At 46.8% G+C, this 16,031-nt stretch overlaps 1 protein-coding gene across 1 annotated transcript in view; it reads right to left on the bottom strand.

The window, feature by feature from the left end:
- Nucleotides 1-10,403: 10,403 nt before the first annotated feature.
- The window catches only part of SLC44A2 (solute carrier family 44 member 2 (CTL2 blood group)), a 12,971-nt gene continuing 7,343 nt past the window's right edge, over nt 10,404-16,031 (bottom strand). Inside the window, exons 13-21 of the mRNA XM_069083182.1 lie at nt 16,011-16,023; nt 15,601-15,863; nt 15,229-15,323; nt 14,960-15,063; nt 14,594-14,667; nt 14,391-14,461; nt 14,029-14,117; nt 12,945-13,029; nt 10,404-11,933 (exon numbers count right to left, since the gene is read on the bottom strand). Of these exons, the coding sequence (XP_068939283.1) occupies nt 11,827-11,933; nt 12,945-13,029; nt 14,029-14,117; nt 14,391-14,461; nt 14,594-14,667; nt 14,960-15,063; nt 15,229-15,323; nt 15,601-15,863; nt 16,011-16,023 (901 nt within the window). The 3' untranslated portion in view covers nt 10,404-11,826. The remainder of the gene's footprint in view (nt 11,934-12,944; nt 13,030-14,028; nt 14,118-14,390; nt 14,462-14,593; nt 14,668-14,959; nt 15,064-15,228; nt 15,324-15,600; nt 15,864-16,010; nt 16,024-16,031) is intronic.

A 16,031-nucleotide genomic window follows, 5' to 3' on the forward strand; every position in this document is an offset into this window, starting at 1 on the left:
AAAGATGGGGGCACGTGACCGATGGCGCCCCGCCCCCTTTTCTCTCCGCTTTTCTCCGCGCAGGCTCCTCGGCCGGGGACTCTTCTTACAGGTGAGGGAGGGGGGAAAAGAACGTGGTCCTTAGCACGTGACAGTGGCTGGAGCCTGTGGCGTCCCGGGCATTCCTGGTCACATGTTAGTGATGCGTTTTCTCTCTGGCCTACATTGGATTGACTGCCGGGTGTTGCCGTAGTCACGTGACAAGGGGCGAAAGTTCGAGGGGGCTGCCATTCTGGAATCTTAGCGGCGCCGCCGCAGATGTGTGAGGGGTGATCACTGGGACTCCGCCCTTGCTTATAAACTCAAGTTCCTACCTCCCGGCACTGCGGTGGCTGCTGAGAATGGAGGGACTGGTCCGGTAAATGAATAATCGTCGCATCCACCCCATGCTTTTCGCAGATGAGGAAATCGAGATCCAGAGAGGTCTATCGACTTGTCCAGGGTCTTACATCCAGAAAGTAGCAGAGCAATAATTTTAAACGACTCCCGTGATTCTAAATCTACTCATTCAGAGCAGGGTGAGGAACCCCAACCAAGGAGGGAGAGAAGGAAAGAGGGAGGAAAGCTGATGGGGCTGGGCAGAGGACGCTGTGGGGTGGGTCAGCCTGAGCCTTCCACCTTCAAATTTCGCTGAGGGGCAGGATTAAGGAAGCCCCTAAATTCAGATTCTGCTTCTGACACTTGCAAGTTTTGTGGCCGTGGGCAGGTCGCTTGACTTCTCTTTAAAATAAAAATGGAGGCATTGCGGATTAGGGTAGGGAGCCAGCCTCGGGGTCCATAGACCCTAGGTTCAGACTCGATCTCTGACTAGCTAGCTGTTCGACCCTTGGCTAATCACTTAACCTGTGGGCCGCAGGCAGCTTTCTAAGACTGTAAACTGCAGCGCAGGGGCCGATCTGCACTGGTAGAGGGAGCCCTCCCTGGGACCCCTTGTAGTGCGTTTGTGACTCGAACTCCACTTAGGTGGTTGTGAGACTCCGCTGGAACAGACTATGTACAAGGGCTTTGCGAGCCTGTGAATCGTGTTTGTCTATTACCCTTTACACCACTCGGGGGCTCCTCTGACCCCAAGTGGGGGGTGGGGGGGTTGGGAGCCTTGTCTCCCACTTAAGCTACTTTTCATGCTCCTCTCAACTCTCTGATCCCTTGACATATTCCCATTTTCCTAGTACCTTTACCCTGCACTGGTTTCCCTTGACTATACCGTTTAAGTGATTTGCTTGTCATCGCTACAGAATCTATTGCCGCCCCCCCCCCCAGCAATCCCCATCTTTTTTTCTCTTCTGAGCTAAAGAGAAGTAGAAAATTTGTCTGATTAATGGTGCATGTACTTCATTAACCTCTCACTCCTTACTACTTGACAATCCCACCCATCTCTTAGCAATTCCATGCTGTGATTGATCTAGAACATTTTCTCATAAGAGTTCCTAACTCCTGCTCAAAGGCTCCTTCCAATTGTAATGTTCTTTGGTGTTACCCATAAATAAAATAGCTAAGGGTGGAAGGGCAGATTTAGGATATAAAATGAGACAGATACAAGATAAGTACTGAGTAAATGGAAGGCACTCTGAAAGGGGAAGGAGAATCGATTGTATAGAGAAACATTCATTACATTGCCCTATGCAGTACACTGGAGAGCCTCCATTTTTCCAAGATGTAGCACTAAAGCAGCAGTTTGCCAAAACTCTTGCCTCTCATTAACTGATTTTGCCATTAAATTTGCTTTAGCAATTGCAGACAGCTGCAGGCTTTTAGAGTTAAGAGGACCTTAATTTTTTCTACTCCAAATCCATATACCCAGCAAAGGACATTCAATGAACTCAGCCTAGATCTTTTCTGTTTTTTTTTTTCTTTTCATCTGCTGTAGTCACAGAGGCACTTCCCATGTCATTGAATTATTAATGAAGAACAAAAGCTACGATTTTTTGTCTCCATCCATCAATACTCGTCAAGTAACAAAATTTTAGCACAGCTAAAACCATGGAATTTGAAAGTATATCTTAGAGCATTGTACAGTAAACCTTAGTTATCTTCTTGTGTGGAAGAGGGTTGCCATCTCATTTCCTTTATTCCACACCCTTAGAGCAGAGAGGGTGGTTTAATCATGAAATAATTCCTACCCAGTATGGCCCTGTTTCTTACTCCTTACTTGGTAATTTTTTCCTGTATTGCTCTTTGTAAAACCTGTAAGGACAGGTGAAAGTTCTCACTAAGGTAAAGCTTATTCATTTCCAAAGTGGTGCTCCTTTCACCTAGGCAAGTACTTGCCTGGGGATTCCCAAACGGCTTGTCCTAATGTGTACACTTGCTACTTCTGCTCTGGGAGATCTAGCCCTTTGGTTCTCCCTGTGGGCATGCATAGGAACTAGGGAGGCCCAGGATCTAGGCTAGAAGAGTGTGTATGCTCTGGGCAAGAAGGTCTAGTGGAGTCAGATTGCCTAGCTCTGAATCCTGCTTGATTTTCTTATTATTGGGGGGGGGGGGGATCTTGGTCAAGAAAGCCTCTCTGCTTCAGTAGCCTCATCTGTAAAAGAAAAGAATGGGCTAGAGGGCTTCCAAGGTCCCTTCCAATTCTGCTTAATGCCAGCTGAATGCTGGCATTCATACACCTTACTAGGTGCTCTACATACATTTATTTCATTTGCTCTTCATAATAACCTGGCAAGGTAGGCACTACCGATATGATCACTGTTTTACCAAGGAGGAAACTGAAGCTCAGAAAAGTGAAGCAGATTTTTCCATAGCCATATAATGCCAGGATTAGAACATAAGGAGCTTTTAAATTTCCAAGACCACTTCTCTTTCCACCTCAACATGTCTCTCCTCTCAACTCTATGGTCCCCATAGTGTAAAACCACCAGAGAGGTTCTTTCTATTCCCCACACTTATTTGCCTCCTTTTCGACAAGGCAAGCCAACCTTGTAGCAAGACACCTTGAGGGACAGAAGAGAAAACATGCCAATTAGATCAATCCACCTCCCCTCCAGCCCTGGTAGTAACAGCCCAAAATCGGTGGGGGGGAGGGACCTTTGTGAGCAAGGGGTTTATCATTGCCAATCCCAACACTAACTGCTGACCAATGAGCACCAAAAGGCAGATAAGCCAAAGAGCCCTGGGGGTGGGAGACAAATGCTTATAGCCTCTCCAGATCACTAGCCCTTAAAGCCACAGTTAGGTGAAACAACTTTTGTGGAGATGAAACCCAGCAATGCAGCTCTTGGCTCTCCTTTCATTGGTCAAAACTACTGAAGACGCCCCAAAGAAGAGTGTTCCAGCATCTGATTTTAATAATGGGAATGATATTAAAGAGGATCTATTACCTTCACCTTAACCACTGTAAGTCTGAGGACCACAGTACCTTTCCATATATCTTGGAGCTAAAATTTCCATGTGTTGTCTTCTGTTAGAATTTAAACTCCTTGAGGGCAAAGACTAGCTTGCATTTCTCTTTGTATATGTTCCAGTGTGCTTTTGTACACTCACATTTTTTATTCAGTTAGGGAAAGTTGAGTAACACCACAGTTCAAAGACAGATATTGGGGGGCTCGGGAAGAAAAGATGATTAGAGGCAGAAAAAAAAAAAAAACAGGAGTAAACAAGGTAACTCTCCAAGGAATTTTTTTAATTAGAAAGGAAAGGTGGAAACATTCCAAAGTAAGATGATAGTGAACTGAGTTGAATTTTCCAACCCAGTCTAAGCCGCTGACCAGAAAAATACATGAACTTATGGGGGCTTAGGTTGGGGCTGAAAGTTGGGAATGAGGAGAAAGATGAAAGAAAAGGGTCTTGTGTTGAGGTTAAACCTTTTTAAGAACCCATTCAAGGGATTACCCAGGGCATAAAAGGGAGAGCACAAATCATGGTTGATGTCTGAATAAAACTGCTTGCCACCAGGGGGCATCAGTGAGCTTCCAAAAATCTCCAGCCTTCGTCTAGAGGAGGACACGAGGCAGTGACCAGGATGATCTCTAGCTTCAGCCAGAGTTTGAGACAGTATTCCAGGAGCCTAGTCAGTCACCAAGCATTTAAGTATTTACCTTATACCAAGTACTGGGCGAAGTATTGGGAGTCTGAGTTAACACATGTAAGTAAGTCACTGCAAACCTCAAAGGGCTCCAAGTATATATCATATCTAATACTATCAAAATAGCTTTGATAATACAAACTAAAGCAAGAACAGTCCTTGCGTTCACATTATAATGGAAGATATAAAATGCAAACACTTATGTACATACAAAATATTACAAGATACATTGGAGGTAGGGTCAGAGGGAGAAATGTAGGAAGGGGCCAGGTTATGAAGAACTTTAAAAGCCAAATTATTTTTTTATATCTGATCCAGGAGGCGATAGGGAGCCAATGGAATTTGTTGAGTAGGAGATTCATGTGATCCATCAAAACTGGGATTTGGGAAGATTGAAGTGGAGAATGGACTAGAGTAGGGAGACCAACTAGCAGGCTATTTCAGTAGTCCAGATGTGGAGTAATAAAGTATACACCAGAGCAGTTGGCAGTGTCAGAGAAGGGATTTCGAGGGGGAAGGGGAACTTGTCTCTGCCAACAGAATGGTTATGGGGAATGAAAGAGAATGGAGACTCAAAGGGAACAGGTTTTGTACCTAGGAGGATGATGTCATGCACATTATTAGGTGAGTTTGGAGGAGGAAACGGGGGCGGGGGGGTGGAAAGTAATTTGTTCAGTTTTGGACATGTTGAGTAAAGATGTTCAATAAGCAATAGAAGATGTAAGACTAAAGGTCAGGGGAGAATTCAGAGCCTGACAGATAAATGTGAGAATCATCTTCATAAAGGGGTCCTAATTACCACCAGTGATGGATAGAGAACCACTTCCAAAAAGCTTTCCTTATACTGAGCCAATAGGGATTCCCTTTAGCCCTTGAACTCACACTCCCTGGTTTGTACCTCTGTTAAAAAAAAAAAAAGTTCACATCCTACCTACTTCATGTATCTGTTGTTACAAAAGCACCTTATCAGCTATACACTACAGGTGTCCAGGACAATAAATGAGTTTATTGCCTGACTCACAGCTTTCCTCTCTGCTATAATTCCTGTCTTTATATGATCAGATTTCAACATACATATCAAGGCTCCCTCAGATATCTAATTTCATAGTTCCCCAATTTACTTATTTCTGTGATCTATTCATCCAATCTACCTCTGATAAACATAAAGATGGTCATGTCCCTCATCTTCCTATCACCCACGATTGTTCTGCTTCCCTGTTAACAGACTTTGAAATTCCCTTATTTGGGGGCAAAGCCAAGATGTCAGAGTAGAAATAGGACTTCCATGGGGCTCCTGCTTCCACCTCCTCCAATACATATAAAAAAATGACTCTAAACAAACTTTAGAGCTACAAAACCCACAAAGTGACAGAAACTAATATCCCATTGAAGACAGCCAGGCAGGGTGGCCTGACCAGCTGCAGCTAGAGGGATGTCAGGAGAGTGGACCACCAGCAGCTGTGACAGTTTCCAGAATTATCAACCCATAAATGCCAAAGACAAAGTGAGGGGTCAGTGGACTTTGGGAACAGGGAGTCCAGGAGTGTGGTCCAGCCTCTGCCTCCAGGGGGAGAAGCAGCTGAGGCATGGCAGCCACAGCTGAGTAGTTGCTTCAGAGCTCCTGGCCTGAAGATTTTAGGGGGACCAAGGGACCAGTCTGAGGGGTAATCACTCTTGCTTTAACCTGCTTGGATCTGGATCCCTGTCCTGGGTGGAGGTCCTGGGGTGGATGACCAGTGTGCCAGAGCCAGTGGAGGCTTCTGAGAGGGCACCCAACTAATAGCTCCGGCAGCTGAGAAAACCCCAGTAATTTGGGACAAAGCTCTCATCTCTGAAAACAGAGTCCTGCTGTGGCAAAAAGCTCAAGAGTCAAGTGGCTGAGTGGCAACGTGAGCATGTGGATGAAGCAGGGCAAGCACAGCGGTTTGACTTTGGATTCCTTTTTTGGGGACAAAAAGGATCGAGGCATGGAGCAAGAGGAAGACAAGGAAGTCAGACCTCCTGCAGAAAGAAAAATATGGACTGGTTACAGGCCATAGAGGAGCTTAAGAAGGATTTTCAAAACCAAATAAGAAAAGTGGAGGAAAAATTGGGAAGAGAAATGAGAATGACGCAAGAAGATCATGAAAAGAGAGTCAACAACCTGACTGAAGAAAATAACACCTTAAAAAATAGACTAACTCAAATGGTGAAAGAGGCTCAAAAAGCTAATGAGGAGAAAAAAAAAGCCAATGAGGAAATTCCCTTATTTTAGAATCCTTTATCATTCCATCATTCTTTATGCTTTAGAACTCCTAACTGGGCAGGACCTCCAGAATGTCTACCCTTCATTCTTTCCAGACAGTCACTTATACACTGGCTTCTCCCTTCTCCATCTAAACACCCTGATGAACCAGTTCAACTTTACACTATCCTCTATATTCTTGTATTCCCTGTCCTGTGCCCAGTTGCATTGGCAAAACCCAACCCTAAGTCACTCCCACCATTCTCCTTCACTGATTTGAACAGAGTTGGAGAAAAATCACAAAACCTCGCTGATCCAGTCAGCTGACCCACTCCCACTATCCTCTTCCTTCATTCAAATTCAAATGCCACTGAACAATCATGAAACCCTGCTGACTAGGTCCACCATAAATTTATGTTACATGATCTTAGCTGGGTCCTCACTGCAGCAAGGTAGTTCTTTTACACACCTCCCTAATCAATTCACCAGCCCACTTGTTTCAGCAGCTATACCAATACTCCTTATTGCTTTTCAGGCCTCCCCTGGTACCTCCTTTTCTCATCCTCCCAGCTGGGTTCCTTATTTCCTACTTCATTCCCACACACACACACACAATTGAAATTTTCTCTTCTTCCACCTTCATCTCATATCACTGACATCTTCCTCAACTGTCTCCCTCCATCATACCTGGCCCTTCTTGCCAAAGACACCCCTCTGTATGCACCCTTAATCCTTTCCTTTCCCATCTTATCTAGCAGATATCCCCACCGTCATACCTACTCTCTAAACTTCAATCTCTTCCTATCTACTGGCTCCTTCCCTACTACAAATCCATCCATGTTTTCCCCATCCTTAAAAACCTCTTGATCTGACCATCCCTATTAGCTGTCATCTGATATTTCTCCTTCCTTCCTTTTTAAATTACTTGAGAAAACTATATTAAGAGCTACTTCCTCTCCTCTTGCCCACTTGCAAAACTTCTGCAGTCTGGCTGCTGACCTCATTATTCATGTGAAACTGTTATCTCCAAAGTTATAATCCTCATCCTGCTTGACCTTTCTTCAGCCTTTAGCAGCTAGCATCTATATAATGCTTTACAAATATTATCTTATTTGGTACTCATAATAACCCTGAGAGGTAGGTGCTTTTATTATCCCCATTTTACAGATGAGGAAACTGAGTCAAACAGGAAGTATCTGGGGTCAGATTTTAACTCTGGTCTTCCTGAAGTTAGGCTGCTGACACTGGTGAACACCATCTCCTCCTAGGTATTTTCTTAAGGTTTTTGTGACAGTTCTCTCCCAGTTATTCTCCTACCATTCTGAATGCTCTTTCAAAGTCTCCTTTCCCTTAATCATGAGTGTCCCCCAAGACTTTGTCCCAAGTCCTCTTCCCTCCTAATCTTTCTCCTGTACTCCAGTTCCCCCATCAGTAGCTTGGACCTCTCAGACCAGATACTCTATAGGCACCTCAGACTCAGAACATCCAAAACAAAGCGTATTCTCTTTCCTCCCAAACCTTTCCCAGATTTCCTATGATTGTCAGGGACACCATCCTCCCAGTCACCTAGGCTCTAAACCTCTGTGTCATTCCGGACTCCTCTCTCTCCTTTGCCCCACATAACCAATCTGTTGTCTAGGCTGGCACTTCCTACCTTCACAACCATTTTCACATGCATCCCCTTCTCCCTCACACAGTACCTACTCTATGCTAGGCCCTTCTCCACTCTCACCTGAACTTCCCTGCTTCCCATCTCTCATGACAAGCCACCCTCCATTTAGCATCCAAATTGATTTCCTAGATCACAGCTCTGACCAACCATCTCACCCAACCTACTCAATAAATTCCAATGGCTACCTTTTGCCTCCGGGATCAGACAGAAAGGCCTGTTTGGCATTTAAAGCCTTTGACAGCCCCTTCCTACCTTTCCAATATGCTTATGCTTTCCTCTTTTCTCTTTCCTTACACTCTAAGAGCCAGTGGCACTGGACCACTCTGCTGGTCTTTACACAAGAAAGTTCCAGCTCCATGCCCCTTTCCCAAAAGTCCCTCATGCCTAGAATGCCTTCTCCGACTTCAAAATTCAAGCCAAATCTCACCTCACTTGCTGGAGGCCTGTTGTGGTCTTTCCCAAGGATTCCACACTCCACCTCTTCCCCCCACCCCCCATTAACACAGAATATTTTTTGTACATACATACTTGTTTGCATGCTGTCTCCCTATTAGAATGTGGGCTCCTTGGGGGACCTTGTTGACCATTAGATAATTGTGAACAATTATCACGGTTTCCTCAACATGCATTCACAGGGCAGATTATCTACAGTAGGGATGGTGAACCTGCAACCTCAAGACTACATGTGGCCCTCTTGGCCCTCAAGTTCAACCCTTTGAATCCAAAACTTGGACTCAGTCAAAAGGCCATACCCAAGGACCTAGAAGGCCACAGGGGCCTCAAGTTCCTGACCCCTGGGCTACATCCTCTTGCAAGTTCTAAGGAGATCCACACAGCACTCTGGGAGCTTTTCTATATGATCTCTTGCCTTTCAAGAGCATTAAAGCTGGTAGTTCAGTATACTATCCCAGGCTTTCCTTCATGACCAGCCCACTTCCTTTTCCTGCCATACATCTCCCCAGTGCCATCCATTAAAGCCCCTATGCATAGTTTACCCTTGATAATACATTGCTTATGGCCACCTCAGACCCACGATGTGCCTCTCCCTTTTCATGAGTGATAGTAACTTAGTCCTTTGAAGACCCTGGCCTTCTATTACTGAGAACCAGGAGTTCTGAGAATCTTATTGTTCAAAGATATGGGTCATTTCGGGGTCAAACCTGGGCTCATTAAAAGCACTGCAGCTATTTATAGTAGCTCTTCCTGGTGGAAAAGAGGGGATGACTGAAAAGATTATGGTCTACGAATACCAAGGAATACTATTCATGTAATAACAAATGAAGATAACAGGCTTTCAGAGGAACTTTGGGAGATTTATATGAACTGATGCTGAGTGAAGTGAGCAAGAGAAAAATGTATGTAACAAACTCTGAAAGACTTAAGAGCAGTGTTGAGTGCAGTGAGTGATCAACCATTACTCCAGAACTCATAATCAAGCATGCTACCCATCTTCCGAGAGGTGTAGGACTTGGTGCAGATTGACACATTGAATTTCTGGATGTCACCAATGTCAAATTTTGTTTTGCTTGACTATTAAGAGAACTTTTTATTTTTTCAATGTATGAAGGTAGAAATAGTTGATTTGTTCATTTTTAACAGGCGACATGTTTTCTAAATGCCATCAAGCCTGCTCTCATTGAATTCTGGGTCCAATTTATTGTCCATCTGCCCATTTAGAATACATACCAACTGACTGACCAGCTCTATGGGCTATCCATTTAACTGCACTTAATAACCTAGACTACCAGTATTCTCCATTTGTGTGTAGAGTTAGATCAAACTTCTTTTTTAGTCTGAAGCTGCAATTTCATCAGCCTAAGGGACTCCTATTGAGGAAACTACCCCACATCTTTAATTATCGCTTAAAAGAGTTGCCTAAAGCACTAAGGGGTTCAGTACTTAGTAGAGAGTCAGTACTTAGTAGAGAGACATACATATTAGAGGGAAGGCTTGAAACCCAGGGTTTCCTGCTTTTAAGGCAAGTTCTCCATAGCTATTTTCATGACTCACCCTGGTAAAGGAAGTCATTATCTAGTGGCTGGCTTATAGGATGGGGGCCAATCCAGATGAGGAATTAAGATCTAGGTGGGCCATCAAGTGATTGCTTACCCAATTATAAACTCAGTTTGTCTCTCCCTTAGTGCCCAACAAGAGGCATTGCACAGATCTGGCCAGGCTCAGTTTGCATTGTAGTGTGAGGTTGGCCCCTAGTGTTTTCTTCTGCATATGGGACTCAGAGTTGATAAAAGACAATTGTTCTGACTCCTTGGGGGAAAACCTGAGCCTGTAAAAAGCAGGACAAGCCTCCTGCCTCAGAAACTCTGTCTCTACCAGGCTCAGTTCACACAAACCTGGGGTTGAACTGGGACACTGGTCCCAGAACTGGAAGCAGGTTCCCTCTTCCTCCCAGTCCTACTTAGAACAAAACACCACAGGGCCTGGGCTCCTGGTACAAATAGGCACTTTTATTAATGGTTGGAATGCAGTTAGACACAGGGAGTAGGGAATCAGGGGGCACAGAGACAATTGGGCCCAGGGAAGGACAGGAGTCTCAGAGCAGGCACAGGATATGGAAGGCTCCAAGGTTGGGAAATACTCCCTCTTTCGGAAAATGAAATAAAGCTTACAGGATAGGATTTCAGGACATTAAAATACTAGACTCAGTAATGCCTACATCCACACAAGCAAATGAAACAAAGCAAGTCTGATTAGCTGAGCCTGGCTCTAGGGCCTAAGAAGAGATAGAAGGCTCATTTATTTGCCCTGTACCTCCTGGTTACCTTTCTTTTTCAGTCTTCCTCCTTTCAAATGAAGAGAATGCCCTTGGGATCCCAGCCATATCAACAAAGAGGGAAATCCCAGCCCTTCCATCAGGTTTCCATTAAAAGGCTATTAGTTTTCATCCTTCTCCCCAGCCTAACATTTCCTATGCCTGCCTCGCTGCACCAGGCCCCTGCCTCCCTGATGGGAGAGAAAGATGGAAAACAAAGGACCTCCCATCCCACTACTCACTATCTCCCTACACACCAGCTTGAAACATGCCAAAAGCAGATGTACAGGTGCAAGGGAAGAATAACACTCTTCTTTCTCTCTCTCTCTCTCTCTCTCTCTCACACACACACACACACACACACACACACACTCTAATTCTGACAGGTCCATCTATGCCCCACACCCACCTCAGCCTCTGAGCCTGAGAACAGATACACATATGCAAAATTCAAGAGATTTTTTTTTTATCGCCCACAAGTATGAAATGAGTCAGAAAAAGAGACCCTTTTCAGGTAGGAACACATTGGCCAGAGGACTAGGTTAAAAAAGTCATCTTTAAAGCAGCAGAATAAGTTATTAACATTCCCCTTCACCCACTCTTGCAAACTGGCCTCTTGGGCCAGTTGGATCCCAGTCCCCTCAGCCCTTATCAGGGTCAGCAGGGAAAGAGCCTGACCTCAAGCCAAAAGGGCTGACAAAGAAGAAAACCTTCTTGACTAGGGAACCAAGAGAAGAGTGAAGAGAACATCCTTCTTGGAGATCTCTCAGCACAAGAGTAATTCTCCATCTTCCCCCCCTAAAAAAAGTAAGCCATTGAGGCCTGTGATGGCAGTCTCTTAGATGAATGAGTCCACTAAGAAGGGGCCCAAGGATGGGGAGAAGTTGGTGGACTAGCCGCCCTACCCTAAGAGTGTAAACCATAGTGCAGTGAGGCCCCCTTGTCAAACAGCCCGAGGGAGAGTGAGTGGGGTTTAGGCTCCATCTCATAGGTTGGCAGGTTAGTGGGGGACAGAGGCCCTCAGGAGGGCATGGCATGTACTGACCCTAATGTAAACCACTTCCTCCCCTCCCTTCCATTGAGGCCTGGGAGGAGGCCTACGATTCAGCTAGCTTCTTGTTGGTCTTGTTTAAGAGCTTCTTCAGGTTGGAAGACATGAAGTATGGCCGCTCCACGGAGCCATCATTCCGCTCCAGGTCCTCCACTGCAGAGAGAGGGCCCAGGAGAGCGGGGTTCATGAGAGGGCACAGACCTTTGGAGATGGGGGCAGAAGGGAGAGGCAGGGAAGATGGAGAGGGCTTTGGCCAGCAGGAGGGAGAGGAGGGCCAAGGAGCAGGCCAGGGGCCTAGGGCTTGACAGTTCATCCTAGACACAGACACAAACCAGCTTTCTCCCTTTCCTTTTGCCATGGAGGCTTCATGTCTTTTGTCCACACCCCACCACATCCCAAGTGAGAAAGTAGCCTTGGACCCTTGCCTGGTTCCCAGTCTGCAAATACATCACATCTCCCTGGCACCCCATGTGTCAGGAGGGGGCCCAGAACACCCCCACACCCAAGAACACCCTATTCCTCCTGTGCTTCACTCTTCCCGGCCTCAGCATTCCCCTTCAGCAGGATGTCTCTCAGCTCAGGGGACATGAAGTATGGACGCTCGGGGGAGCCATCGTTACGCTCCAGGTCCTCACCTGAGCTCCCCCCCACCCCCAGGAATTGGGGGGTAGGGCAAGGAGGGGAACAGGCAGGGAGAGAAAGACAAGGGGACATGGGGAGCCAGGCAGCAGAGGAGCAGAGAAGGGTCAGGGACATGGGAGAGAGAAAAGAAACAAAGACGGAGAAACCAGTTAGTGGAGCTACAGATTCCCCAACCAAGGCCAGAAACACCAAGCACTCAGTCCCTTGGGGTGCCCCCCCCCAATGGGGAGTTGGGCAGGTCAAGAATATGGTCAGAACTAAGTAGAGGGGCACAGTGGGGTAGCGGCGGTGGCAGCAGCAGCAATGGAACAGGGAATGAGTGTGAAGTAGGGGAGAAGTAAGCAGGATGGGAAGGTGGGGAAAAGAGGGGTCAGAGCCCCTGGTGGGAGCTGGGGTCTAGTTCCTGTGCATTCCTTCATAAAGGGGGAAAAACAACACCAAAAAACAGGCCTTAGAAGTGAGAGAGACTGGGGCAGCATAACCCTATGGGAGAGCTGTCCCCCAGGCCCCCTGGGTACTCACAGAAACAGAGGAAGAGTGTATCCACACACATCCCATAGACACTGAAGAAGCCATGAGCAATCAGGTAGGAGCCGATGATCACTGTCTGTCAAGGGGAAAAGACAGCCATAGTCACTCACTGTCCCTGCCCCCGTCTAAACATGCCTGGTCCCTGGCCTCCATAGCAGTCTTCCCAACTCCATCCTGCACAGACTGCCAGATTTAGCTCCCTAAAATAAACTTTCCTTTACTCAGCTCTCTCCTCACTAATCTTCAGTGACTCCTCATTCCTAAAGGACTGCAACCAGATTCATTAGCCCTACAAAAAAATGGAAGGTCCCAACCAGACCCCAATCTACCTTCATAATCTTATGGTCTCAAACAGAAGACAGGCAACATGGCAAAGCAGAGAGTGAGCTTCTCAAATCCAAGAAGACTGCCACATTCAAATCCTGCCTCTAACATCTAATACCTGGGCAAGTCAATTAACCTAGTCTTGCTTTAGGCAACTCTTTAAGACTGTGTCGGTGGAGGGACTTTTCTCTTCTGACAACTCCCCTATACCAATGGTCTGGTCCCAAAAATCCTTAAGAAAAAATTCTCAGCTCAAGTCCTATCCCCTTTGTGACTCTGACCAAGCTGGGGCAATGATGTCTCCCAGCTCTAGAATATATGTATGTATTCACAACTGAAGTATCTTCTTGACCCATTCATCATCTTTTTGTGTTCTTGAGTCCTACCTTCCCCAATTAGTAAACTCCCCAAAGGAAGTGGCCATTGTCTTTCTGGCTTTGTCCCTGACCCTGTCCCCAGCACAGTGCTGAGAATGATGTAGGCTAGTCTAGGTCATTAAACATCTGACCTAGGAGGCACTGAGTTAGAATACTGGCCCTGTCCCTCACTCCCTATATATTACTATTAATCAATACTTGTTGACTGTGGACTACACCTGTGACCTTGGACAGCTCCTTTCACTTTGTTCATCAGTAAAATGAGTGGGTTGGCTGGTTGACCACTAAGCTGCCTCCTAGCTGTTGTCTAGGATCCTATGAGGTCTGAAGATCCCACAAGCTCTGAGCCCTTGTCCAGGCCTCAAGTTCCATACCAGGATAGGAACCCAATAGTAGTTGAGGGAGGGTGCTGTGTCCTGTACAATCTTGATTCGATGGGTGAAGAAGAAGAATGCCAGAATTCCTAGAGAAATAAGGAAGCCCAGGCACAGGGCAGTTAGGAGAATGAATTCAGGGATAGCCCTTCCAAAATATCCACTCACTCCATGAACCTTACCCACTCCCAGGCTCCAAAGAGCCAGAGTGAAGCTAGGTTTCATTGAGGCCCAAAGGTCCACTCTAACCCCCACCCCCTTATTTACACTTTATTCTTCTTCCCTGTGAAGGATGGAGAATCAAGGACAGAGAAGACTAGAGGTCTCCCCTGGGTACTGGGTGAAGGGCAGGCAAGACTTACCAACACTCCCCACAACCAGAAGCTTCCCCAAGAGGAAAAGGAAATCAGTGACCTTGTCCAAGACAGCTACCCTGGGGTGCAGGAGAGAAGGGGAGAATCAGCCTGGGGGAGGGAAGAGAACCCAAGGAATGGGAGGGAGTACTAAGGGAACCAGGAAGGAAGGATGTAAAGGACAGGGAGGATGGGACATTTTCTGCTCTCACCTAATAATGTTCCGCATGAGCAAGAAGAAGGCATTCTTGGCAGATGTGCAGAAGTTGGTGCCATAGATGGCAATCTGTAAGTATATAAGGGTATACAGTGAGGGGAGGAGGAGGACCTCAGGACAAGTGCACACCGGCACATCCTCAAAGGATCAGCATGTTTTCCAACTGGGGTAGATGAAGGAGGAGATAGCTGGGAGGGGCTAAGGAGCAAGAAAGGAAATACCAAGTTCAGGCTCTCTAGGGTTACCTGGAGTGACACAAGAATAGCTGGGAGGGGAATGTGGGAGAACAAGCAGGAGATCAAATGGGGGGATGGTAAGAAAGGAGCTGGTGAGGGAGACCAGGGCTTCCTGGGGCTCTCACCATGATATAGGCATTCCTATTGAGGAATTTGAGGAATTTTTCCAGGCACCAGAAGCAGCACTTGAGACAGGTCATGAGGAACTTGGCAAACCTGTTCTCTGCAGCTGAAGGGGAGGGAAAATAAAAATTCATAAGAAGTGGCCCCTTCCACTTCCTGACTCCTCCCCCAACCCCTACCCCAGGGAGAACCAGTTGCCAGGCCAGGCCTTACCCCATCAATTCTGCTACCAGCCCCACCTCAAAACTACTGCCCCCCAAAGCCCCCTCACCTTTGAGCCGTTGGTCCAGGTACTCGAGTATCACACGTATTACCTGCACAATGGCCAGAAGGAGGGAGCCAAAGGCCAAGGAGCCAGTGTGGTACCTGAGCAGAGGACAGATGTCAGTTATTTCCTGCTATGATGGCAAAGATAAGCAGGGGAACATGAGGCCCTTTCCCATCAAAGTGGGTCTTGACCTGGGAAAGGACAGATTCGGGTAGGAAGGAAGGAAAGAGTATCAGATGGGTTTCTGTTTTTGGGAGGGGTGGGGTCCCCACCTCAGTTTCCCCCTCAGTGCCAATCCCCATTCTATTTCTCTTCCCCATTCCCTGGAGGAGGTAAGTGCCCATGGTCCTGGTCTCAGCCCCAACCCTTGCAGACCTCAGTGCTCTGCCAAAGGAGGAGAAGAGGGGAAAGGCAGGAAGGTCATCCGGTTTCTTTATGGCCCAATAGTAGGAGGCAAAGGCTCCAGCCAGTGTCACCTGGCCCAAAGCCAGTACGAAGTTTGCCAGCCAGAAGAACATGAAGACATTGTAGATCTGCAGGCCGAGCAGCGCCCGGTGATAGCCAGTCTCCCCACCATAGAAGGCAAACTGGCATCGAGCATCAGGGCACAATCGGGTCACATTTGAGTTAGGGAAAGTCTGCAGGGAGAGAGGCAGGAGCAAGGTCAGAATGGGTAGGAGACAATGGTTGGCATGGGAAGTAGGGAGTGGGAAGGGTGTAGGGGTTAACCAAGATGCTCCCAATTCCCTGGAGGGCTGCAGCTCCCTGTCCCCAACCATGGTTACTGGCCCCTCACCTCTGGATTA

The sequence above is a fragment of the Petaurus breviceps genome, unplaced genomic scaffold (genome assembly GCF_028583685.1).
Source record: "Petaurus breviceps papuanus isolate PSGF00001 unplaced genomic scaffold, PetGlider_PUasm1.0 172, whole genome shotgun sequence".
In the NCBI taxonomy this organism is placed as follows: Eukaryota; Metazoa; Chordata; class Mammalia; order Diprotodontia; family Petauridae; genus Petaurus; species Petaurus breviceps.